Source organism: Mustela nigripes, chromosome 11, assembly GCF_022355385.1.
Source record: "Mustela nigripes isolate SB6536 chromosome 11, MUSNIG.SB6536, whole genome shotgun sequence".
Classification (NCBI taxonomy): domain Eukaryota; kingdom Metazoa; phylum Chordata; class Mammalia; order Carnivora; family Mustelidae; genus Mustela; species Mustela nigripes.
In genome coordinates this window covers 22,235,406-22,262,408 of record NC_081567.1, presented here as the reverse complement: position 1 = coordinate 22,262,408, position 27,003 = coordinate 22,235,406, and the positions used below count along the sequence as shown (strand labels likewise).

At 40.2% G+C, this 27,003-nt stretch overlaps 1 protein-coding gene across 9 annotated transcripts in view; it reads right to left on the bottom strand.

The window, feature by feature from the left end:
- TNRC6A (trinucleotide repeat containing adaptor 6A) overlaps window positions 1-27,003 on the bottom strand; it is a 104,955-nt gene that overhangs the window by 31,902 nt on the left and 46,050 nt on the right. For 8 of the 9 annotated variants that reach the window (XR_009407010.1, XM_059415148.1, XM_059415151.1 and 5 more), the window contains 4 exons: window positions 15,089-15,514; window positions 3,044-5,626; window positions 1,502-1,678; window positions 116-291 (listed from right to left, as the gene is read on the bottom strand). Coding sequence is in view for 8 of the 9 variants with exons in the window: in XM_059415148.1 (XP_059271131.1) it covers window positions 116-291; window positions 1,502-1,678; window positions 3,044-5,626; window positions 15,089-15,514 (3,362 nt within the window). In the remaining variant the exon portion in view is untranslated. The remainder of the gene's footprint in view (window positions 1-115; window positions 292-1,501; window positions 1,679-3,043; window positions 5,627-15,088; window positions 15,515-27,003) is intronic. The other variant, XM_059415156.1, reaches the window with a different exon arrangement.

The window sequence follows — 27,003 nt, the reverse complement described above, 5'->3', positions numbered from 1 at the left end:
GGGACTGCCTACACTGTACTGATTGCCATAAATGGGCAGGAAGAACACTAATTTTCTGAGGGTACACTACCTGTGGAATTTAAAGTTTCAAGAGCTTTGCCCTTGAAATGTTTACCTTCGATGACATTTTCTTTGTATATGGTGGCCAATTTAAAGATGAGTTAAGCTCTTGAGATGAATTACTATTCCACATTCCAATCTCTACATCCTCTTCCTCTTCCCAGCCAGTGGGGCGATTTCCAGGCAATGGCATATCATCACCACACCAGCCATCTTGCATAGATTTTGGCCCTGATTGTGGATTTTTGATATAAAGAAAAACATGCTTTAATCAAACAATTCTTTCTGGAGGATGAGCACTCATTAAGGGGGCTGGGGAATTAAAAAAAAAAAAAAAAAAAAAAAGAACAAAAAAACCACTTTTATTTCCCTTCCCAAATCTACATGGTAGAATGCATGTTTTATACTGAGTTGAAGGTTCCACTAAACAATGTTTTTTGTTTAAAGTAATCTCTACACCCAATAAGGGCCCCAAATCCACAATCGTGAGATCAAGAGTCATATGGTCTACCAACTAAACTGGCCAGGCGTGCCTAACAAAGAAAGAAAAAAAAATTTTGAGAAGTTTTTTTGAATCAAAAATTTCAGGGGTGCCTGGGTGGCTTGGCTTGGTCACTTAAGTGTCCGACCCTTGATCTTAGCTCAGTTCTTAATCTTAGGGTCGTGAGTTCAAGCCCAACACTGGCTCCACGCTGAGTGCGGAGCCTACTTTAAAAAAAAAAAAGAAAAGAAAAAGAAAGCAATGAAACATCTCCTTCACTTTTTACAAACAGAAGACTCCTAATGTGGAACAATGGTGGCCTTCTTGTTCATACTCATTTAACAATCTGGATGGCAACACACAGGGCAGAGAGGATCGAGGAAATTTCAAAGAATTCACTTTGATAGATATTTTCAAAGACAACAGCCACAGAGTGTTACAAGTCATAAGCAGAAAAGTATCTCAACTCTACACTCAGCCTTGGAATTCCTATGGAGTACCCCACACACAACTTAAAGGACAGTGACAATGTTCATCCGAATGTTGCATCAGGTCACTCCTGAACTTTGTTCACTTTCTCTGTAATACTCAGGGAGTAGTCTGGAACCTGAGCCAGACAGTTTGGATATGTGTTCACATGATTATATATCCAGTCTCTCAAGTTGGATAACATGAAAGCTGGTTGACTAGGTAATCTTATTTGATAAAATATAACTTAGATTTAGTGAATACATGCGAATCCTTATCAATTAACACAGTTCTAAGGAAAGATAAGGAAATTCAGAAAGCTGAAAAGAGCAAACCAAGTTATAAATTCAAAGAGGCAAACAGTGAATCATCTAGTATAATGAGACACAGGTACATTTATCAATGATATAAAAATTATCTGATTATTTAATTACAGACAATAAGAGACCACCACTGCGACAAAATAGCTACCGAGAATTATCAAGAACTTACCAGATTTGCTTAATGCTTGAGGACCAACAGAGCTGGAGCCCCACGTGGATGTGCTGGATGCCGCAGCAATGGGCTCCCCCCAGCTGGGACCACTGTCTATGGGTTTACCCCATGCTGAAGTACCATTATCCACAGTTGTGGCTGGAGTAGAAGGCTCCCCCCAGGGCTCACCCCAGCCTTTAGAAAGTATGGGAAAAGAAGTCATCAGCACATGGTAGGGTGGTGCGGTGGAATAAGGGGCAGTAAGGAATACTTAGGGAACAAAAGATGAAGACCTTCACATTCACAGATCAAATAATGATGCTGTGATGGGCAAAAAAAAAAGGGGGGGGGGATCTGTTTTATGCAAAGATGACAAATCATTTCCCATTATCATAATTTAACTACACGGTGTGAATTTTTTTTCCCATCTCTTCTTTCATAATTGCCCTCTGGGTATAGACCAGATTGTTTAGAATGACCTTAATAATAGCAAGCCTCCTCCTTTGAAGATAAATTTAATTTCTGGAAAAGTCAAGTCATTCTGAGCCAAACCTACTGAATCCAAGCAGGTAATCAAGCTGGGTAAGTGCATGCAGCCTTTCAACATCACTGTTCTGAGGCATAAATAAATAAATAAATAAATATCTACAAGACTGACTGACATACCTAGGCATCTTATTTTTATAGGTGTTAGACAATCCTCCTTAAAAATTCTGAGGTATCAGGTTGTGCAAAGCAAAGCCATAAACATTGTTCAACAGAACCAAAACAGGATTTCCCTTAGACACATACCAGTTTCTTCTAAGAATTAAATCTAAATTAATACGATAAACTATACCTGCGGGGCGGGGGGGGGGACTGGATGCTGAAAGGTTTGCTCATGAAAACACTCCTATCACTACCTCTGAAAAGGGACTATTACTCAATAAAACATCATTAACAAACAATGCATTCCAATGACACTTAATGAAAATGCCATTGTCAAGATAATCTATAGATAGGAATTAGCTTCTGGTTATGAGAGTGGGAATATGTGGGAATAGGCCAGAAAGGTATTACCAAAAGTTTTAAGTACACAAACATACACGCTAACTAACAGTTAGACGTGGATTTCATGCCTACTTCAATAAATCCCTTCCAAGGCCAAACATAGCACCTGGTATTTAGAGAGTATTCTATCTGGATGCTTATTTATTTTGTTATTTGTAATCAAATAACAAAACCAAAAAGTAATGGCTTGACTCAGAAGAACTAGGAAGTGGAGGGCCCTCCCACTGGATAGCACTTTCCAGACTCCACCTTCTGAAGCCTTCCTAGCAGAGAAGGGAGACTCACAACCAACAGGGACCGCAGGCAGAGCTCGGAACCCTGTTGTTAAATGCTCGGTCTACTATTTTCTTCCCTAGAAGTTTCTCCTGGATTAGAGGGGGAAAGCTCTTGGTGTGCATATTCAAATACTCTGTTCAACAAATCCAATGTAGCCACAGTACGTTGAAATGAGGCTTACAATAGTGTGAACTATCTTCTAACACGGTCAGACTCCATCACACGGAAACTTACCGGAGCCACTGCCTGCCTCTTTGTTTGAGATGGCACTTGCAGACGGCAGCAGCTGGTGTACCTGTGCTTGCTGGTCTGAGCGGCTGCTGCCATTTGGGACGTTTTTATTCCACATGTTCACATTTTTGTAGTTGTATTTGCTCGGATCTCCCCAAGCTGAAGTTCCGTCGTCAATCTCCATTTTGCGACGTATGGATTCGGGGGATGGTTCCTCCCAGCCTGTGGGCTCTTCTTCTTTTGTTGGGGCTGGTATAGGTCCTCCCAGCCAGCCGGTACCAGGAGGTTTGCCTGTAGCTGGGGGGATTCCCCAAGACCCGACAATGTCTTGTTGCTTGTTCCAGTCTGGAGAACTGACTGGCTTTGACGAATCTCCCCAACCTAGAGACTGATTAGACTTTGGAGGATCTCCCCATCCCTGGGAAGGATTAGGGTTAGAAGATTCATCCCATCCTGATGAATTATTTGGATTTATGTTATTTCCCCAAGTAAAGGAACTAGTTTTACCAAGTTCGTTCCAACCAGAAACGGACCTGTCACTGTCACTACCTCCTGAGCTAGATTTCTTATTAGCCTCACCCCAATGGTTACTCCTTGAAGTTTCCCCCCAGTTTTCACCAGCAGAAACGGACCACCCTTGGTTTGATTTTTGTCCATCACCCCATCCCTGTTTGCTCTTTTGCGAATCATTGCATGCGGACTTCCCTTCTTTGCTGTTCCCCCACGGATGGCTCTTGGCCGTTCCTGTAGCAGCAGAGTCATCTTCCCATCCCCCCTGGCAGCTTGAGCCTTTGGAATCTCCCCACCTCAGAGCAGGTTTGGGATCTCCCCACCCCGATACAGATGAGGTATCATTACTAGTAGGGCTAGTCTTCTCTATACATGCCCCTGAGTTAAAAGTCTGTGTTGCAGAGCTTCCCCAGGCCTCTGTCCCATTGTCAGTCTTTCTTTCCCCTCTAGGTGATGTTTCTGTATCCCAGGCAGTATTCTGCTTAATAGGAGTCTGTCCCCAACCAGAGTTGGAGAGGACACGTGGATCCAAGTCAGTTCTGTTTACGATGCTTTGGAGTAATGTGTGCTGATCAATTTTTCTCCTATCTCTACTCTGACTTTCCCCAGTTGCTTTCTCCTCGAGGCGTCCAGTGCTTTCTGTACTACCTTCACTCTCCACTGTACCTCCTGTTTTGGCCCACACACTGTTCTGCTCATTTGTCTGAGATGTGGCAGAACCCTGATCCTCTTCCTCAGTAGATTTCCATCCGTTTGTAAACTTCTTACCGTGGCCATTTGCACTGTCATTGGAATGCTGATTGCTAGGCGGTTTGCTCCACTCCACGCTGGGTATATTAGTGCCAGTGTTTTGTGCGGGAGTTCCCCATCCTCGTCGACTTCCTCCAGAATTTGCGCCATTTCCACTTCCCCACGACGCACTCTGGGAATTCGCTGCCCCAGACTCCCACACGCCTCCTCCTTTATTTGTGTTCACTTGAAAGTTAGTGCCCATAGGCCCATTTATGCCAGGCTGCATTAGAGTTGCATTCACAGTGTCACCATTAGCTTGGCCGTTAGGGCTGGAACATTTGTCTCCAGAGTAATTAGAACCATAGGCACCCCACGTAGTACCGTAAGAGCCTCCGCTTTTTGGCTCTCCATTGCTAAGGTGAGAAAGGGAAGTGCCATTCATAACCGACGGAGCCTGTATCTGAGGATGATTCATTGTGCTCACACGCCAGGCCCCTGTATTACTAGGCAGTTCATTATTCTGTACTGAACCGGAGTTTGGTAAACTAGAGGTCATAAAGTTAGTAGTGTTATTTGGTCCAGTCATCTCAGTGGTAATATTCTGAGGTTGACCACTGAATGAAACCTGCTGTGTACCACTTACTTCAGATTCACAAGTTTCCTGAAGGCTTCCCCAAGTACCATGGGTGGAAGAACCACCCACTTTAGAGTTAATACTCTGATTGTTAGGCATCTGGCCTATGGTACTGCACTGAATATTGATGCCAGAACTACTGCTCCCTACAGGCCCTTTGAGGGCAAGTCCGCTGTTGTCTAATACTGGCCAGGCACCATGGTTGCTAGCTGAATTCAAAGTGCTTGGATTTAACCCTCCATTTGATGAAGAACTTACAGTGCCCCAAGCATTCATTCTATTGTTGCTACTTTCTGATTTGCTTTCAGGAGCATCCACAGAGACCTGACATGTGCTTATTATGGCTCCATGGGAAAAACCCCATGGCCCAGTACTACTTCCATGGCCCACATTATTGCTGCTGCTACCAACCACAAACTTGTTTTGGGAACCAAGTCCAGTGCTATTCCGAAGGCCATCTTTTTCACCGCCGGAGCTCCCTGAAGCCATGATAGTGATGTTTCTCTCTGATTCAGAACTGGAGGCAGAATCAGCATCCATACATTCTGAAGCCAAGTCTGGATCACTGCCAGGGACTGAGGGCCATGCTTCTTTTTCAAGGGAGTCGTTTACAACAGCATTCTTACAATTTGTGCTAGAGTCACTCGGAGAAGACCCAGGTCCCCGCTGCGAATTTTCATAATGGGATCCTGAAGTATTGTGGTTTATATCTAGAATAAAGGAGAAGTACAAAAGTTTATGCAGTATTTGAAAAGATGATAAATATGTTATGAATGTATGTGGTCCCTCGACATTAACTTGGCCGTATGGTTACAAGGGCACTACTTATATCCCAGCTACCAACTTTTCTTTTCCAATCAGTAATTCCACACGGGCAGGGTATTTTGCTCTTTTGTTCACTGCTGCTATCCTAGGAGCCTAGGGCAGTCCCTGGAACGTAAGAGCCCCTCTCAACAGATACCTGCTGAATGAACAAACTGCTATTTATCAGCAAGTGAAAGAATTTTGGTATGAGCAAGAACTAGGTGGTAGTACCGTATTAGGATAACGAAGCAACCCAAGCCTAGCGGCCTGACATGGGAATAGAAGGGGCTGGGAAGGCCGTGCGTGAGGATAAGTGAACAGGTCGAATGTGACTACATGGATTAGAAATATATCAGAAATCCCTTCCTGTCTTGCCATTCTTAGAGGAGCTTTTTCATGCCAACTGTTTTGAGTATTAGAACAAGTTTTTATAAAAACTACAAAGCCTCTTCCATTTTATTTCCTTTTCATTAGTGTTTTTATTCAACATGAAATACTGCAACACAAGTACAAATTTTTTTAGCTGCATTCTCCTTCCTAAAAATTCTTAATTTACCTTCATAGCCATGTTTTAAAGATCACAGAATTATGATGATTAAAAAATCAAGTCCTGACACTAAACACCATTAATGACAGTCAGAGAATCCTATAATCTTGGGCTCACTGCTATATATTATCATCTAGTAGTTTTCCTGCAGGTAGGGGGCAGGCAGTTCTCATGCTTCTAACACTTCCCCAGATTCATTTCTCTCATTCGGTTTAAGGATCTGGTTCAAAAGTTCTTCAGAGATATTAACCTGCATAAGATGTCTGCATTTAAACTGTCTTTAGGGAGTTGCTTATATTGTAGTTCCTGACTAGAGCAGTACTCAGAATCCCACATAGTGATTTTAAATAACACATATGCTCAAGTCACATCCCAGACCTAAGGAACCAACCACCAGGGATTAAAGGCCCAGAAAACAAATAGAACTCACTACCGGTATACTGCTAATATGGAAAATCAGGTTCATCTAGCAACATTTTCTCTCAAAGCACAACTGTCAAGCAGCAAAACACTATGAGCTAGAAAGAAGAGCAGAAAAAAGGACTAGAGAGAGACCAAAAGTGTATACATAATTCACCAAATACATGAATCTTAAAGTTCCATAAGAGACTCTGATCTCCACTCCCTGTTTGGGAATCACTGTTTCAGGCTGCCAAATGAAGTCTGTCATCTTTCAGTGCCCGTGTGAGAAGGTTTTTCTCAAGAAACACAGGATACCTAACAGTCTGTCTCACAGGGTAAAAACAAACCAATACGCCAGCACCTGCACCACCAGCAACACCATTCAGCACAGATCACGGATCACATGTTTTCTGAGCATTTCTGTCACTGACTCCTTGGAACAACCCTAGAGCGCAGATACACCCTTCACTTTGTAGATGGGGAAATCAAGGCCCAGAGGTTAAGTTACAGCAAATCACAGGAGGAAGGCAGAATTCAGCAATGGGTAATCAAGCAAGGTGGCTGCGAAGGCTGGAACTCTCACAGACACCATGACTCAAGCTCTGCGGAACAGGGCTACCAACAGTACCTCTTTACTCAGCTGTTAACTGTACTGTCCTACGTGAAGTATTTAATTCAGTGCGAGCTTCAAAGAAGGGCTCCACAAGGGGCAGTTTATGCTATAGTGATTAAGAGCAAAACTCTGCAGCCTGACTGCTTACATTTAAAGGCTGCTCTACTGTTTCCTTGTGATCACAGACAAGATCTTCAATCTTTTTGTTCCTTAGTTTCCACATCTGTAAAGTGATAATAGTAAGAGCACCTGTCTCAACAATTGCTGGAAAACTAAGTGGTTAATAATTAAAAATGCTTTGAATATCTGATTCTAATTAGGTACTTAATAAATGAGGGCTGTTACCTTCACTAATTAATATATATTGATGACTCTCATGATTTCTTCAGTCCTGTCTCCAAATCACATTTTTCACTCTACCACGTCTACCTCATGAAGAACAAATGTAGAAATCACACAGCCTGCTTACTTTAAATCTCTACTTATGGATCTCAAACCGGTTGAATGCTAACTCCTGGATAATTCCCCCACAGATGCCTCTTCTCAAATTGGGGGGGGGGGGGGGAATCCTGTTTCTTTATGGTTTTCTTCATCTCAGTAAGTTTCCTAAAACCTAAGATTTATTCTTGCTCACTTACTGTATATGGTCATATGCTCACTTACTGTATACACCACCAAGTCCCAAATCCATCCACATTTCTCCAGATCTAACAATCAAGCCACCATCACCATCATCATCACCTCAAAGATGTGAGCAAAAGTACCTGTTGCCACTTTTTGTTTTTTCACACATACCAGTGTTTCTCGCCACATCCACCCAGCAGGAGTAAGAAAGTGTGATTGGGAATGTCAGACAAAACGACCTAGACTGCACACAAAAGGAAAGACCCAGAATTTAACAGTGAAACAACAGAAGCATTCTCATACCAACAGGGAAAAAGCGGTGTACTTGCCCTCTACACTAGTACTCAGGCTTGTGCTAGAAGTACTGGCTGATGAAAGAGGACCCAGAAAAAAGGTAAGGATAGTGGCAAAGAAACAAAATGATTCACATGTAAAATGCAATAGTTTTCCTGTATACCAGAAGTAGTCGATGAGAAAATATAACTGAGAAAAGATCCTAACTCTAACAGCCACAAAAACTAGAAAGCAACTTGGAGTAAAGCTAACAGAAATACTTGAAGTCGTCTATGATTAAGTTTTATTGCAGGCCACAGAAGACAACTTGATTAAGTACAGAAACTTAATTAAGTTGATTAAGTACAGAAACCTGAATAGGAAGATAGAATAATATTCTTTCTTAAAGTTTAATTCAATTATAAGAAACTGCTAACAAGACTCTGTAACTTGGTTAAAGTGATTTAAAAATTCACATAAAACATGAAAGAACAAGAGAAAATCTCAGTAGTGGGATTGGGGGTGGGGGTGAGGTGCTGGAGCGTCAGGCGACAGCTAACCAGGGCCGCACTGCCCCAGCAGCTAAGCTTCAGCGCAACCGCAACAGGAAGGCAGGCACAGACCCAGGTGTATGTCAAATTTTAGTATTTTACATCAGTAGGAGAAAAGGAATATTTGATATTTTAAAAAGATTTCTTAAAATCAGACAGTTTATCAAAAATCTAATTAATGTGTTAAAAGATGAAACTATGAAGTTAGCAGTGATTGAGAATTTTTTATGCATGAAAGGAGATACACCACAAAAGAGATGACAAAGATTTGACTACTTACCCAAATTGCGAAGTGATTTTATGTCAGAATACGTCAGAAGCAAGCAAGAAAAAAAACCCAGCAAAGAGCAGCATCCGTTCTGCAAACCAAACTCTATCACCTTTAAAGTTAGTAAAAATTTCTTTCAGAATCTGGTCATGACCTGGTTTGGAGGGAACGGGAACGGTTGTCTTTTGCTAAAGATTCCTACATATTTTGGGAAAATGAGAGACACCGTCAGCATTTATTAGCTAAAATTCTATTTTTAATCTAAAAATTACTCGATACTTTCAAAAACACAAAAATTAAAAGGCTATACCCAGAACTATGTCTACCAAGAATCTTTTGGTTATGAAAAATGTGTAGCTCACACAGAGGTCGGGGGAGACCCCAGTCTAACTAAAGCTGTGAAAAGAAGACGACTCCTCAGCGATCGCAACTAAAATGCTTCAGAGAGAGAGATTCTTTCAGAATTGGGAGAGGTAAAAATTTCGGTGTTTCCCTTACAGACAGGAAGCCAAAACCCATCATCACAAGTGATCCAAAGGATAAACATAGAGGAACATAATTAACAATCCTGTTAAGTTTTTCCAGGGAACAGTAAGACTGAGAAGCCCTAGGCTGGTGGGAGGAAAGGGGGCAGTTGGGTTTTACTGAGCATGGTACAAAATACAAATTTTTACACACTGCACTGATGTAGGCAAATGAAGAGCTGGAAGACTGTGCCTTACCAAAGAACACTGGAAATCCGTCAGCTCCACTCTCACACAAAATTATTTAAGGAGAACTGGGGGCAGCTGTAGCACCACACCTCAGAAAGAATAGTGCATTTCATAGTGCCTATTCACAAAGATCAAAGGGGATATGTGGGTAAAGAGCAAAGACTGGCAATCATTCAAGTGATTTGTAAAGAAACAGTATAATCTGCTCAGGAAGAATTTAGGTCCAGGAAGATTCATTTATTTTTATTAAATATATAGCAGGTAACAAACAAAATAAACATGAGCCTTCTGCCTTAACAACTTTTCATTCTCACCAGAAGGGCGAAGTCTTCAGAAGTATATGTACTCTGGTTTTGGAGTATTTCTGGGAAGTATGACATAGTATCACTTGGGAACATGAGAGAACCTGATGTGCACAATTTCAAATAGCACTCAGTGACAAAGGTCAAAATGTTTCTTTCAGTGATTCTGGCCTCTAAGTCCAGGGCTGGCCAACTTTTTCTGTAAAGGCCCAATTAGTGAATATTTTCAGCTTTGCCAGCCAGATGGTCTCTGTGGCAACCGCTGCCATTGTCGCCTGAAAGCGGCTGAAGACAACATGTAAAAGAGGGGGCGTGGCAGTCTTCCAATAAAACTGGACTGAAATGGGCTGCAAGCCATCCTCTGTTCTAGATTAAATACGACAAAAGCAATATTACCAACCAAATGCAATGCATGGATCATAACAGATGAAGTGAGGTTGGTGGGGAGACAGCCATAAAAGACAATCTAGGGGCTGCTGCTCTAGACCAGATGGTGAGGGCCCTCACTGGGTGTGTGGTGATGGCTGTGCACACAAGCGAGGAGAGCTGAGAGACATTGTGGAGTTGAAATCAGCAGATCATGAGAAACCGGAGGCCTATGAGATATGGAGATGGCCAGCCACTCAAACATGATTTTAAGATTTCTAGATGGGTGGTGACTAGGTGTGCCAACCTTCTGAGCAAGAGAGCTCAGGAAATGACACCGGTATGTGGTAAGAGGAGGAGCTCAATTTTGGATGTGTGGAGTTTGAGGGGCCTGACATCAGCTGAAGATATCCAGAAGGCATGAACCTAAACCTGGGGAGAGAGATGAAGCAAAGTCATGGGAGGGAATAAAATGTGAAAACAACTCAAAGAAAAGAACAAGAATGAAAGACCTTTAAGGAAGAAGAAGTGATCCAGTAAGAAAAAAAAGTAGGTGTCTACTAACATGAAAACGGAAAAGGCTGGTTTTTTACCAAAGCTACAACTGAAAATCACAAGCCTGGATTTGACATTCACAAGACCAATGACCTTAGTAAGATCTAGTTTTGTCAAGTGAGCAGGAGCAAGATGACAGAGGGCTGAAGTCATGTATTAGAGACTGCAAAACATAAACTATTCTGTAAGGAGGAAGAGGAGAGAAATTCTATAATGTCTTCAAGAGACTGGAGGTTTGTTTGTTTTTTTTAAGATGATACAAATGTTAACTATGCTTATAGACACAGTAAGATCCAGGACAGGAAGGATGGATACAACACTGAAAAGACAGTAAAGAGCATAGGTGAATGGACAATATTTTCATCTTTAAATGTCTCTGAGAACTTTAACTTTTTCCTCCCCATTAAAACAGCCCCATTTCTTGGTCATTCACCATTAGAGCTCAAATGTCCTTGAGGCTCTTTCAAAAAAAAAAAGCAAAGCAAAATTCAAATGCAGTAAAGGCTATAAAGAGTAAGACAGACAATACCCACATATTCCTCCCCTTAAGAAATACACTAATAGAGAAAACTCCTCTGATCACATCTCCTTCCTTCCCCAGTGGGTCACTGAGTGGTAACCAATCAAAATCTGAACTTATCCCTAAGCAATACAGAAGCTTTATATTTTATATAAATGGTATCATACTATAAACAATGATATTCTTGGGACAACCAATGGAAATGTGAACACAATCTATCTATTACAGGATTTACTGAATGTGTCTGCCCTTTTGCTTAAGGGTGGATCATGGTATCGTGGTTGTATAGGAGACTTTCCTTATTCTTAGGGAATTTCCTGTGGAAGTAGTAAAAATGAATTCTAATGAATGTGCATATGTGGGCATATATAATGTGCATATGATGGGGAAGGTGTACATGTCCAGTCAAGGAGGAAGGTGAACGAAGGACTGGGAAGTGTGAGTGTGAAGTCAAGATGGGAAAACATTAACTATTGGATCTGGTTGCGGGGTATATGGGTATTTGCTTCTCTCTATTCTTTTAGCTTTAGGGTACATGTCAGTTGGATGATAAAATGTGGATTGGAACACTCTGGACTATAAGAATAATACTGCTGCCAGCCCTGTTAGGTGTATGAGTGCCCTGTCCCCCAGATCCTCTACTACATGAAGCCCTGTAAGCCCCTCAGCTTCAAGAGTTATTTGGGCAGTAACAGAGCCCAACACCCTAAGGCTCTAAGAAATCAACTGACCAAGAGAATTCTTGATGTTGATCAAAAGCATCACTAAGTATCTGAGGTAGAGCCACAAACTGGCAGCTAAGCCCACAGAGTTGTCTGGGTTGACCAGAGCAGGGTTCTAATGGCTTATAAAGGTATTCAGATGGGGTACAATATATTTACCCCAGTTCCCATCACTCCTTTTCATCTTCTATGTCACTTACATGCTAGCCTGGGAAGGTGCTTAGCTTATGACCTATGATTTATAAAGTACTAGTTCTCATCTAGGGACCACCCCTGCTCCCTGACTGGACTGAATGAGTAAGAACCGAATTATGTGAGGACAAGGAGGTGCATCCAGCACTGCACCCCCTCACTTTCATCATGAAAATTTTAAGTAAATATCTATGTATGTATGTATTACATGTATTGACCTACATGTCAAATCTACTTGTATTTGCTCAGGAAACAAAAAAGTGGAACACAAATACAAAAATAAAACGTTACAATTATGTTGGCACAGCTAGGAACTACCTGTGATTCACAACACAGAACTCTGGTGTTTGTGGACTATCGCTCATGCTCTCTACAATGTACATGACACTGCTCTTCACTGATCTCTACTATTAAGGCAAGGACTGAATGTGTTAGTCTGTGTGCTGCAGCGAGCACCCCAACAGTGTTAGTTACCGGATCACTATGATTATTACTGTTGTAAATAACCTCAGAGGTCAGGGCAGACCAAATGGTCTGAGGCGGCTTCCCTTGTTCAAAAACACCTAATGGTCTCTTATTGGCTCAAGCTGCTACTATGCCTCATAGCACCTACACAGGTATTTTAATGTAAATATGTGACATATGCTGGCAAGTGAAGATTTACAAATGTTTTTAAAAAAGACAAAAGCACAAATGTGGTTTTCCTGCAGAGGGCTCTGCCTTCATTAGCCACATCAATTCCAGACCTCAGCCAGAGACTGCTGCGCCCTCCTGGCTTCTATCCCCACCTCCACATGAACGCAGGCAGTGCCCCCTTGTAAACTCCTCTGCAGAACAGGCAGGGTATTTGTCCTTCTCAGCCTTTGTGGAAGACTTCTTCCTATGCTCACACAGGCCTTCTCTTCCTCTGAATGCACATCAATAATACTTCCGGGATTTCGGACCTACACCCATTTGTGAGAAACATTCTTACACTCCTATTGTTTGCATTTCAAAAACAGCTTTCTTCTTTCACTTCCACAATTTTTGAAAATGGTACTCAACATATCATTTTCTAAATGTACAAGCCCGCTTCCCTGTTCATTTTATTTATGGACCAATGGTGGTATGATACCACCACTGTTTAGTTTGTAATAGGTACTCAAGCATTCACTGTGCAAGTAACCTCTCCTAAGGCTTTGATCACATTTTTTAAAAACATATCAATGACTCATTGTAACTGCTCCAACCTCATTTCTCAGATGAACTTCAAGCCAAATTAACTGCTTGGTGTTACATGTAATATGTCTAACCCAGACTCTTTTTCCTGAAGAGGACGGGCCGGTCTATAAATGTTTGACGAAAGAGAATTCATTCAGTACCTAAATATCAGGGGCTAAGCTATGTGCTTAAAAACATCACATTAATTTAATACTCAAAGCAACCATATGGTTCGGCACTAATATTCATACTTTACAGCTTAGGAGAGGGACGAGGGAAGTTAAGGGATTTGGCCAACCCACGTGGCTGGGGGAGGGGAGTAGTATTAACTCACAGTCATAATTTAAGTCTGTATCATTTCCAATACTAATGTGCTGCTCTAGTCACCTGTGCTAGAAAAATCACGTTTGTAGGCTCTTCCTCCTTACCTACAGCATCCGATACGCTGCCGAAGTACAGCAAGGCTGTCACTACAACACAGCTTTGCAGCCAGACAGATCTGGATGTGATTATAAGCCAGGGCTGCTACTGAAGAGCTGTGGAGTACCATTAACAGAATGGACAGGGAAAGTCCTGATATCTATAAGAGAGCACAGAGCTAGAGAGTAACTCTTGCTGGGACGGTTAGCATCGGCTGCTCAAATGAGATGTAGACCTATGGAGCAATTACGTAATGTGCCCAAGGTCACAGAAACTGCTGTATGTGGAGCTAGGACTTAAAAACCTGGTCCATTGGACTCTAGAGACTTTGTTCATAACCAGTATATGTTAGCGTTTTCATGCACGGGAACCTTAATTCTCCTCAATTCTCTATCTGGCCTGTAGTAAATGCTTCAAAACAGTTTGAGCAATGACTGGACAAACAAGCTGTCAGAGCCTATCAGAACATATTGAAACAAAGTGGCCTTTGAGAAAACTAATCACTGACATTTTCTGCCTCCCCGTCATTACAGGGCTCAGAAAGGCCCTTCTGTGGCCGCCACTGAATGCACGAGTTGTCTGAATACCACTTCCACATGCGGTGGTCTTTCTCGGGCGCAGGGAAACTAAGTCACCATCATCAAGTGACTGAAAGTCTTGCTGCCTCAGTTTCCTCTACTGAAGAGGGAGGATAAGATCACCTGGGCCTCACCGGACTGTTGAGGATTCAATAATATGTGCAACTGCTTAGCACAAAGGCTCGGGGTGTGTGTGTGTGTGTGTGTGTGTGTGTGCGCGCGCGCGCGCGCACGCGCTCAATTTTAGCTGTAGTCTTATCAATTTAAGCTATAAACTGCTTATAAAAATGGGTAGAACATGGAGGGAGGGTGATTAAAATAATCATATTAAAAAGTAGGATGGGCAGTCAGCTTACAGGCAACATGTCAGGATTCCCCACTCATAACTCCCTGCACGGAACTCTTCTTTTGCAATGCAGATACTGACGGACACAAATACATCCCCACCAAGCCATGAATGCATCAACTTGCTGCACTGCTAATGAAGACGGTGGGAGTCTCATAAGAAATGCCTTCTCTCACCTGACTGGTTTTTGCTGTTCTGCACCTCTCCGTTATTTTGTGGCTGTTGATTTGTTAAAGCACTGCTTTCTGACTGGCTGCTTAACACTTTAACAGCAGATCCCAGGTTTGCTGCTATGACAGGAAAATGCTGACCCCTCTTTAGAAGCTGTTTGTGTTCCTGGTGGCGAAATCGTGGCGGTACTTCTCGAGGATACCGAGGCAAGGCCTGTGCTGGCTGCGGCGGCTGCTGCGGCGGCTGCGGGGACTGCGGGGGCTGCTGGGGCGGCTGCTGTGGCGGCTGTGGCGGCTGTGGCTGCTGCTGCTGCTGCGGATTGTTGGCTGTGGCTCGCTTGGCATTATTATTAGTGCTGGTTGCTGTGGAAGTGCCGTTATTAGAGTTGGCAGGCTGAGGCTGGCTTACACTGGGCTTTATCTGTTCTGGCACTAATCCCAACAAAAGAAAAGGGGTGGAAAAGATTAGCCAGTAAAGTGTACCTCCACAGTAAGCCATCTAAGTAAAAAGGCACTAAAAAAAACAACCCTAAAGGAACAGAAAGTTCAAGCGTGCGAGGATATCCTCATTCACAGGCTCAGGTTTTCTTAGGAGAGAGTCCGGTTTTACTTCTCTGACTACCCCTCCAACAAGGAAGGGCACGGATGCCACTGGCATCCTCTGACCTCGACGACAGCTCCGACTCATCAGCTCTGGCCCATATTATTCTGATCAGAGAGCAAGCATTGATTACACAACTATGGAGCTCACAACAGCTCAAAGAGCAAAACTGGCAAATCGAGTTTTGGTTACCCTAAAAGAATCCTCAATTCCCTGGAAACTATTCTTAATCTGCCTCATTTTTAATGTGTTTGGTCCCTATTCTTCATCTTTGAAAGAACACAAGAACAAATAGAAAGGGTAAAAAACAATCTGATCATTTCTTTACAAAAAGGCCCAGTTAACAGCATTTTTTGTTGTTAAAACGTAAAGTCTGGACCAAACAGGACAAACTAAGAAAGGGGAGGCAAATACAAATATTACAGAATGACAACTATGAACTAATTAAATTGGAGAAGTAACTTATACCCTGTCTTAAGCAAATCTGAGAAATACCACTTGTCCACTGTACGAACAATGTAAAATTACAAACAGTAGATTTCTACACTCTAGAAGAGATTCAATAAGAAAACAGATGGAAATGCCTTAAAGTGATGAAGATACACCCGATCTCTGAAACTACAGAGAGGCAGCATGGTATATGAACTTTTGGTGCCAGATGGACCCAGGTATTAATCCCAGTGCTGCCTTTACTAAGCTTTGTGTCTTTGGGCAAGGTGTGTATAGCTTACTGAGCCTATGGTCTCCTCTGTAAGATAGGGATAAAACCCATACCTTGCAGGACTAGCCTAAAGTTAAATATGGTACCACTTTATAGAGCACTAAACACTAGTAGTAGGCATTTTTTTAATGATTGACACAATACCACCTTATCCTTCTGTAACAGCTGAACGTTTCTGTGAGAGCGTGATGCATCTTTACAGATGCCACTGTCAGAAACATAAAGTGAAACATCTCCATGTGACCAATGAGGACACTTGGGAGAAAAAGCTGTTTAAGAACTGAGAGCTCCAGGCCTGAAATTCGAATAGCCTGCCACCAGAACTGGGTTATTTCGGCGTCTTCCTCCTTGTCTGTACGGTACAGGTCATCTTGGTCTAGTACCCAGCATAATGGAAAAACCCAGTAAAAAGAGGTTATTCCATGGGCCAAATAAAGGCAGTATTTGTCCAATGTCTACAATGTGCACGATGCTGAAATAAAGAGGTCATCAGTATTGTTTCCAGTAGCCACCCAAACCCATTTCACTTCCCTCTACCCTCTCCCCGCAGCTTTAGAGTCTCCTTCATTTAGCAGTCTGGCCTCACTACTGCCTTCTTTCTCTGAGCCACTGGTGGACTTAGCCTACCTCATTAACACTAATACATCTTTTAATACATGATCTCACCTTTCTCAAATGTAACTGATTTTTCTAAAGTAATACAAGCAAACTGTCATTCGGGAGGACCCGCACTGAAAAATCACAAACATTCTATCTATGGCTTGGAGTCTTTTCCATTTCTCTTGAAGGCAAGTGAAAAGCCTCACGTTAAGAATTTGAGCGAAGTACATTCTAGGTCTAATTACTCTACGTGTGAAACTTTCGTCTCCCAGACAACTTAATGCTTCCAGAAAGTACCAATAATGTATATTCCTTTGCCACAAGGAAAATATGGCACTAGACTATTCTAAAGTACCTCCGAAACAAACAAACAAAAAAGATAAAGTATGTGTAATTATGAAATCACAGAGAACACAAAAACTCTAACTCAGCCTTCACATGTTTAGTACCAGGCTCAACGTGGTATCTGGCAACTGAATGCGACCTTACACCATTTACACTACTACCCAGTGCTAAAATACAGGTTGTCACTTTATCACTAACAGGAAAAGAAAAGATTGTAATAATTTAAAACCCAAATAAGATACTGTTAAAAGAGATGCAACAGGAACATGTTCTTTAATACAATCAAGGAACTAGAAGATAACCTACAGGCAAACACTGTGAATGGCCTCCATGAACAATGTACAAGAACCTCAACACTCCATTAAAAGTGACCAGGAATTCCAAAGCAGGATTTATTTTTTTAAAAGGTTTATTTATTTATTTATTTGACAGAGATCACAAGGAGGCAGAGAGGCAGGCAGAGAGAGAGAGAGAGAGAGGGAAGCAGGCTCCCTGCTGAGCTGAGAGCCCGATGTGGGACTCGATCCCAGGACCCTGAGCCAAAGGCAGTGGCTTAACCCACTGAGCCACCCAGGCGCCCCCAAAGCAGGATTTAGGTCTGTGACATAGCAGCCCCATCCCTACCGCATATTCAGAGAGCTGCTGTACTTATGGATGAAGTGTCCTGGGGACAATAAGGCTGACACAGGGGCTCATTTCTGGAGCCAGAAAATTTCACCAAAACCAGTAAAAACGTTAAGACAATGTAACTATTGATTGTAAAACTGAACTATATAACCTGAAATGAAATATCAGCTATTAACGTGAAATGTACTAGAAGAATAAAGGAGAAGTTAACAGTGTGTGTAAGTAGGGAGGTAAGGATGGGGTTGCTGGATAACAGATATAATTACTGAGTAATTTTGGCTACTGTATATACACAGTTAAAATTTAGGTTAATTATGTCAGTATATATCCAAACCGTTGGAAGGAGGGAGAAAAAAATGAGAAAACAAGAAAACCCGATCCTTTCAACAGATAGAGAAAAGGCAATAAAAGAATTATTTCAGAACTGCAGTTAATATGAAATACAAAAGAATATGCCAAGCATAAGCCCCCAATGATCTGTAATCAAAATAAATGTGAATGACTTAAATTCACTTATTAATAAAGGACCTTTAGTTTGTTAAAAAAATAAAAACTTAACGAATACTTTGCAAAATCAGTCCTGAAATAATACAGGAAGTTGAAGAGCAGAAAGTACAAAGACAGATGCAGGATGAAAAATGCTAACAAAATTTAAATAAAAGCAACATTAAAATCAGGTTTAAAAAAGTCAATCAGAAAAGTATCATAAAGAATGAGATATCTCATGCTGATAAAAGAAACCAAATAAAAAGATATAAACAGCAAAGACTCCTATGTACCGAACTTTAGTATCAAAACATGCAAATCAAATGGAGACAGTAAAACTGAAAGAAACAAACAACCTTTTTTGACAAATACCCATGGAACAGTCATAGAAAGTACACACACACACACACACACCCCTACGGCACTAAAGAAAACATCACATTGCAAAAAGTACAAGTAATACAGATGGTATTTCTGAATTACATGCAATCACATTAGAAACAACAAAACTGGGACGCCTGGGTGGCTCAGCAGGTTAAGCAGCTGCCTTCGGCTCAGGTCATGATCCCAGCGTCCTGGGATCCCAGCGTCCCACATCCGGCTCCTTGCTCAGCAGGGAGCCTGCTTCTCCCTCTGCCTCTGCCTGCCTGTACTTGCGTTCTTGCTCTCCCTCTGACAAATAAATAAATAAAATCTTTAAAAAAAAAAAAAAAAGAAAGAAAGAAACAACAAAACTAGCAAATAAAATTGCCTTAAATATAGAGCTGAAGAAGAAATACCAGAACTGCAGGGTTATCAATAAAATGCTACTGAAAACTACACATAATAAATTTTAAAATATGGCTAAACCAGCACTCAGGGGAAATTTGTAGCCTTAATTATTTTCAATAAACATGAATGAATATAAAGCATCTTACTCAAGTTAAAAATGAACTAAAGGAAGCAGAAGAAGGAAGTAGCAATCAATGACCTTAGAAGTGAACTAGTAACTCCAAGTAAAAGTAAAAGTAGCAATCAATGACCTTAGAAGTGAACTAGTAACTACAAGGCATGACTTTAAGAAAAAAATTAACAAGTTAACTTAATTTTTAAAAAACGAAAATGGAAAAAAATGAGATGATTTTCTAAAATTAAGATATTTCTGGGGTGCCTGGGTGGCTCAGTTGTTAAGCATTTGCCTTCAGCTCAGGTCATGATCTCAGGGTCCTGGGACTGAGCCCCACATCTGGCTCCCTGCTCAGAGGGAAGGCTGCTTCTCCCTCTCCTACTCCCCCTGCTTGTGTTCCTTCTCTCACGGTGTCTCTGTCAAATAAATAAATAAAATTTTTAAAATTAAATTAAATTATTTCTTTAGGCTTAACTCTAGAAATAATTTGAAAAGATGGGGGAAGGATTTAACACTGACCCCACAAAAGGCAAGAAAATAAAGATTATTAGCACAGAAGAAATGGAGGAACTGATTAAATCTTCCATCAGGATCAGACAGTTTGATCAATATTACCATATGTTCTTTTTAGCATACTTTTAAGAAACATGTAATCTAAGTCTAAAGTTATTTAAATTGTTGAAGAGCACAGCATAAGACAGAACACCAACATTGTTACCAGTAAGTCTGACAAAATTTTAGTAATCCTATAGAATGGGGAGGAAAAAAAAAGTATAAATCGTTCCAGGAATTTAAAAAAATAAAAAAAGACATTCACTCCAAATGTAGAGATTCTGGAAATACAAGAAAATACTATGTATAATCTATACTTATAAAACAACAAAAAAAAAAACAGTTAAAAGGAACAATGTTCTGTAACATGGTTTGGCAAATCTTTCCTGTAAAGGGCCAGAGAGTCAACATTTCAGGCTTTGCAGGCCATCCAGTCTCTCTTGCAACTACTCAGCTGTTGTAGCACAAAAACCAGCCACAGACAACACATAGATGAATGGATGTGGCTGTGTTCCAGTAAAACCTGATATACAAAAATAGGCAATGGGCCAAATTTGCAAGCTATAGTTGCCCAGCGTCTGCTCTATAAAATATAATTTACCAAAATCAGCTCAGAAGAGAAGATCCTATAATAATGACGAAGACACTGTAAAACTCCTCCAAGATTTACTTCTCCAAAAACCACGTGGCCCAGATGACTTTATAGGGATTGTGCATATAAAATCCTCATGAAACATATCCTATCAACTTCCATCAACTGTTCCAGAACAAAGAAGTGCAGATTGAAAAGACTGACTAGATTCAAACCCTGGCTCTGCAACTTACTAGATGTATAACCATGGCCCAGGTACTTAACCACCCGGTACCTCTGCTCCCTCATCTGTAAAACAGGGGTAAGTATTAATACCTCTACCAAGTAGGGTTGTTGTGAGGTTTTAACAAGATAATGGATGTAAAGAACTGAGAACAGGACCTGGGACCTGGCACCTGGCTACCACTCAATAAATGTTAGTGACCACTACTGCCATCTAGATTAAAAAAGAGGAGTAAGGATGACCCTCAGGTTACTGGTTTGGAATGTGGGTAGACAGTGGTACCATTTACCAAACAGGAAACAGAAGACAAAAACTAAGTTTGGGAAACACGTCAGAATGAGTGTAGTGAGTTTAGTTTTTAATGTGTTAGGTTTGTTGTTACTACAGGACAGCAATTCTCAAACATTTTGGTCTCAAGACCCCTTGGCATTTTTAAAAGTTAGAATACCAAAAAAGCTTCTGTTTATGTGGGCTACAATTATATTTACCATATTAGATATCTAAACAGGGAAATTAAAATTATATTAATTGGTTAAAAAATAACTCTTACATGAATGACTATATATTTTCTGAAATAACTACTTTCCAAAACAAAAAACCAGTGAAAAGTATACAATGTTTCACATTCTTCTCAATTTCTTTAATATCTGGCTTAACAGAAAAGTACATTTTCACATCTGCCTCTGCATCCAATTTGTTTTAACATCCACATTATGGAACTTCTAGAAACCACTACGTACTCATGAGAAAAAGAGTGAATAAGACAAAGTCTTCCAATCATTACAAAAATAGCCTGACCTTGTTGATCTCATGACAGCTTCAGGCAGCCTCTTAAGAGTCTTCAGATAAACTCTGAAAACCACTGATATGGGATATCCATGCATAGAATGCAACTGAATGTACGGTTCTAAAGTTCAGTAGAAGTATAAACTAAAAATATAAATTTAGGATTTATCATACAGGTGGAAAAAAGTCAGGAGAGTAGAATGAGAAAAAATGTCAAGACCAAAAGGATGGGTTCCCATGTAGAGAGCAGAGAAGGAAAGGCGAGTATAAGTTAGGACTGCCAGGGAGGCACGAGAGAAGGGGTCATTTATTTTAGAAAATGGTCTAACTACTCAAGCAGGGATTTCTTCCTCAAATTCTCCCTGTCCCCAATAGATTATCTCCTTCATACAATTCAAACGCATCCTAATCATCTACAATGTCCCTCCTGTGATTTCGGCCCTCCATCAATACACTCTTGCAAAAGCCTGCCGATGGTCTCCTTGGCTTACATCTTCACATTCCCTTCCCCCAATTTTCACCTCTTCCGCAAAACCTATCATCTCTCTGCCCAAGTTATCTATATCACTAAAGTAACATCAGAAATCATCTAAAATTCTTGGCATGGGGCGCCTGGGTGGCTCTGTTGGGTAAGCCACCGTCTTTGGCTCAGGTCATGATCCTGGAGTCCTAGAATAGAGCCCCATTATCAGGCTTCCCCTGCTCTGCAGGGAGCCTGCTTCTCCCTCTCCTTCTGCCTCCAAACTCCCCCTGCTTGTGCTCTCTCTCTCTTCTGTTCTCACCCTCTGTCAAATAAATATTTTAAAAACAAATAAATAAATAAAGTCCTTGGCATGGCCAGATTCATATCCTGTTACGTCCACACACATTTCCTTCTCTCCCACACCAAGTGTCTGCAACACTCCAAAAGATACCATTCTTTTTTGTGATGCTCTTTGTGCCTAAAATGCCTTGATGTCTTTCTTGCACATCTTTCTATCCAGCTTTCCCAGGATACAACTAATCATCACCCACCCCCAACCTAGGTTCTGCTAATCTTAAAAGCATTTTATGACAAGCAATTTCCCCTCCTCTATTCCCATAAAACCCTTCTTAATGCATGCCTTCCACTGCACCTGCTTACTTTAAGTGCTGGCTTTTCCCTTCTCCTTCTCTTTATCACTGGCATTCCCAGCACCAAATACAGCAAATGGCCAGGAACTGCTAGCTGAATGAACAACTGAAGAACTATCAGCATATGATAGGGTGAAACATTGTGCAACACTGACATTTAAGAAGTGGACTAATTAAGAACCAGTAAAAAAGAAAGAGAAAAATCAAGAGATGTAGAAAGAATAAGGAAGATGATGGTAGCTGGTCAGTATGTTGCTGAATAACTCAGTGGTTACAGATCTCTGCTCAGGAGGAAAAAAAAAAAAAAATCCAGAGCCAGCATCTGGAGAACAAGTTCATTCAATATGGTTGTTAATCTGGGAAGATACCCTTATCAGCCATAACATGATACATATCGTCCATAACACCAGAGAAGTATTTTGAAGGAATTTCATTCAGTCAGTACAAAACATGCATAGGCACTAATAACTTTTTTATGTTACTTTTTTTGCCAGACTGTGACCCAACTGGTCTTTCGCAATTTAAAGCTGATGGGCAAAACTTGCATAGGCCCAGGAATAAACAATTAAAAAAATTATTTAGAATAGAGAAATTACTTGTGCAAAGAATTTAAACCAACATTTTCCTAAATCATGCTCCAAATCAAGACTTCCCACTTTGCAAAACAATAGAAGAACCAATATTACAATTAGATTATTAACTTTTGCTACTTTCATGTATTTGATATTCCTTATGTATAAACATTCTATTATTCTGTAAACCTGAAGCTGTTAAAAAAAAAATAGTCTATTCATTGCGGGGTAGGGGGGGAGCAACTGTCTTATGTTAAGGTAAAAAAAATCAAGCTTAGATTTAATATCTCAAATCCTAAATATACCAAATTCTCGATTTGTAAATTTTTAAATTTACTGTTATTAAAATTTAATACTTACTTATTTTAATCTTTAATATAACATTTAAAAATGCCATTTAAATAAGTTTATCTCAGAAAACAGTAAATGAGTAAACTCTATTATCTAAAAGTTCAATAGAAACAACAGTTTAAATATAAAGTAGCCATTAACATCCTGAATTACACTACTTAATACCTCAAGCCTTTCCTTTTTTTTTGTATCTTTCCACCAGAGTCTGTAACTTAGCTTTGTGTAAGAGTTTTCATATTGGCTACATTACAAATCTCCTAGAAATATTGGCTTAAGTATCAGTATAGTATACAAAAATATCATTTTAAGACATGATTTCATTTTAAGAGAATGAAACATTAAACTGCCCTCCAAAAAAATAAAAACCGTATACAGATTTGTGTTTAAATTCTTAAAAGAAATGAAACAGTTGAAATTACCAGTTCAAAATAATACAATACGCATCCATGAATACACTTTTTAAGTGCTTTTTAAGACTGCTTTAGGCAAACTTTAAATTTACCTAAAGTATTTGTAATCTCAGTATGTATACAGGAAAAACAAAACCATCATGTTAAGCTCTTTGAAGGCAAATGTTGAGTACCTGGCGAAAGCTCCTCAGTTGGAAAATGTTACTCTCACATAAAAGCAAAAGTACAGGATTTTTCTAAGTATTTATTTTTTTAAGATTTTATTTATTTCACAGAGAGAGACACAGCAAGAGAGGGAACACAAGCAGGGAGAGTAGGAGAGGGAGAAGCAGGCTCCCGCTGAGCAGGGAGCCTGTTGAGGGGCTAGCTCCAAGGACCCTGGGATCAAGACCTGAGCCAAAGGCAGATGCTTAACAACTAAGCCACCCAGGCGCCCCAGTATTTATTTTTACTAAGAGAAAATTTCCTACCTTCTCAAACAAACATGAGTAGGTGTAATCAACAAGATAAAAATGTACTAAAGCAATTTAGTAACAAGCCAGAGTTTCCAGAAAATAAAAGGCAACATTTCTAGCTGTCAATAATTAGTTTAAACTCCAAATGCTTGCTTGGTACTTCAGAAAATCCTTACCATTGCTCAAATGGTATTTTAAAAAATAAAAAGTCATCTATAAACATTCTTTAAAATCTTCATCACAGAGAATGATTTTATGCTCTTAAAAGCCACAACTTAACTTCTGGAAGAAAAGCTAATATCCTACAAACTAGTATATTTAAACTGTAACTGCATTTTAGGCCAACACCACATAAAAGATTTGTCGTTCCTACCTACAGTTAAGGTTTCCAGTAAGTAATTATAATCTCTTTAAGCCTAAACTCTCAAATCAATCATTCTAGCTGCCCTGCTCAAACAATAAGGTAGTTTTCAATAGTCTTCACTTTAAAGAATCTGCTTCATGATCAGAGTTAGAGCAAACAAGTATGGGTGAAATCAGTTCTTCCAGCCTTCCTGATTAATAGCAGCCGAGTCACACCAGGGCAGTTTCAAAAAGCACAAAGCTGATGAAAACTTCAAGCAGATTAGAAAATTCTCTATACCAAGAAATTCCAAAGAAGGGGGCTTCCAACTTCTGTTGCTTTCCAACTCCACAGCTTTCCGCAGAAAATGGAGGAAAGGTACAATGTCACTTCACTGCTATGGAAGTACTGCTCGCCAACTTCCCCTGTATTTGAGGCCCATTAACTCAAATTCCATCGCCTTATATTTTAAGAGGGACAGGAGGGGAAAGAAGAAGCCAGAATAATGGTTAAACAATGCAAAGACCATTGTATTCAATTAAAATTGAGCCTACAAATCAAATTTATTTAAAACTTGGCCAAACATTGTACTACTATAAAACTCCTCTTCTTACTCATTAATAAGCATCCTGGATGATTTATAATATAATTCCCCTTTATGATATACATTCCCTGTCCTATACTGACTTAATTCATTCTGGAATGCTGAAGGGCATTGAAGGGCACAGAAGGGGCAAGTCTGGCTTTTAAGGTGATACACATAGAGGCAATGCTAGAATTTTCACTGTGGACAAACAGCTGCGGTTTTAAGTGCCACTAGTCAACCTGGAAAATACTCAAATGCTTGTCAATCCATTAACTTCTGCTAATCCTTAGCAAGTTGAACTAAATCGGTATTTGATAATGTGAAAAACAACACTTAAAAGCTAATATGAAATATAACACACCATATTTATACTTTTAACAGGTACAAAAAAATCTTAATATTTTGGTTAAAACATTCCTAAAGTAAGGAAAAGTAACACATACCAAGGTATCATAAACAACTGATTCAAAATTAAATACTGAACTTTAAATATTACACTGAATTCATTTAATATTATTTTTACATTTTTTTTCAATTCATTTAATTTTAATTCACTTCACAAATCATCCAGAAATGGGAAGCATACTTTTTCCTGGGTCTTAGGGAAGCATCTACACACCCAATCCCTCAGGGAACTCAACTTCCTACTCAAACATTCCCAAATCAAATTACTAACACAAAGAGATACACAGCTGATTTACCTCCATACAATCTTCTACTCTCTAGCAAAATGCCTGAGCAATCTGTTCTAAAGTACAGACCTTCTCAAACGGCTGGAGGATATCCACACAATATTCACAGCATGGTATTTCCAAGATGTGTAGTTAATCTACCCATCAAATCTTGTCCAAATATGTGAGACTAAGAACATTATGATGATAAAAGATACAGTTTTCAAGCAGAGGTACATGCTTTATAAGAAAATAAGTCAGGGGGCGCCTGAGTGGCTCAGTGGGTTAAGCCGCTGCCTTCGGCTCAGGTCATGATCTCAGGGTCCTGGGATCAAGCCCCGCATCGGGCTCTCTGCTCTGCAGGGAGCCTGCTTCCCTCTCTCTCTGCCTGCTTCTCTGCCTACTTGTGATCTCTGTCTGTCAAATAAATAAATAAAATCTTAAAAAAAAAAAAAAAAAGAAAAGAAAATAAGTCAGACTACCCTGCCATCTCTTTCAGAACTTAGCATTTTAGAGGTGATTCTTAAATTTGTTTTATTATAATTGCTATGGGGATATTTGTTAAGAAAAAAAAAAAAGACTCTTTAGCCTCATAGATTTACTAAATCAGAATCTGTATTTCTTCAAACAAGGGTCATACGTGGTTGTCACATCTAAGTAAATTTGGAAAACTGTTCTGACCGATACTGCCGCTACATGTAGAGAGCTTTGGACTTCCATTAGTGACTTTAAAAAAAAAAAAAGACCTTAAAAGTTATGCAATAAAGGAAATGTCCTCACTCACTGAAGATAATAAATTATTTAGGAAATACAGGACAGTTAATTTTTTTAATTAGAAAAAATATAAAGTTCAGGGCGCCTGGGTGGCTCAGTTGGTTAAGTGTCCAACTCTTGATTTAGGCTCAGTTCATGATCTCAGGGTCATGAGGTCAAGCCTCAGTCAGGTGGATTCTCTCTCTGCCCCACTGTTACCCCCCACTTATGTGCTCTCTCTCTCTCTT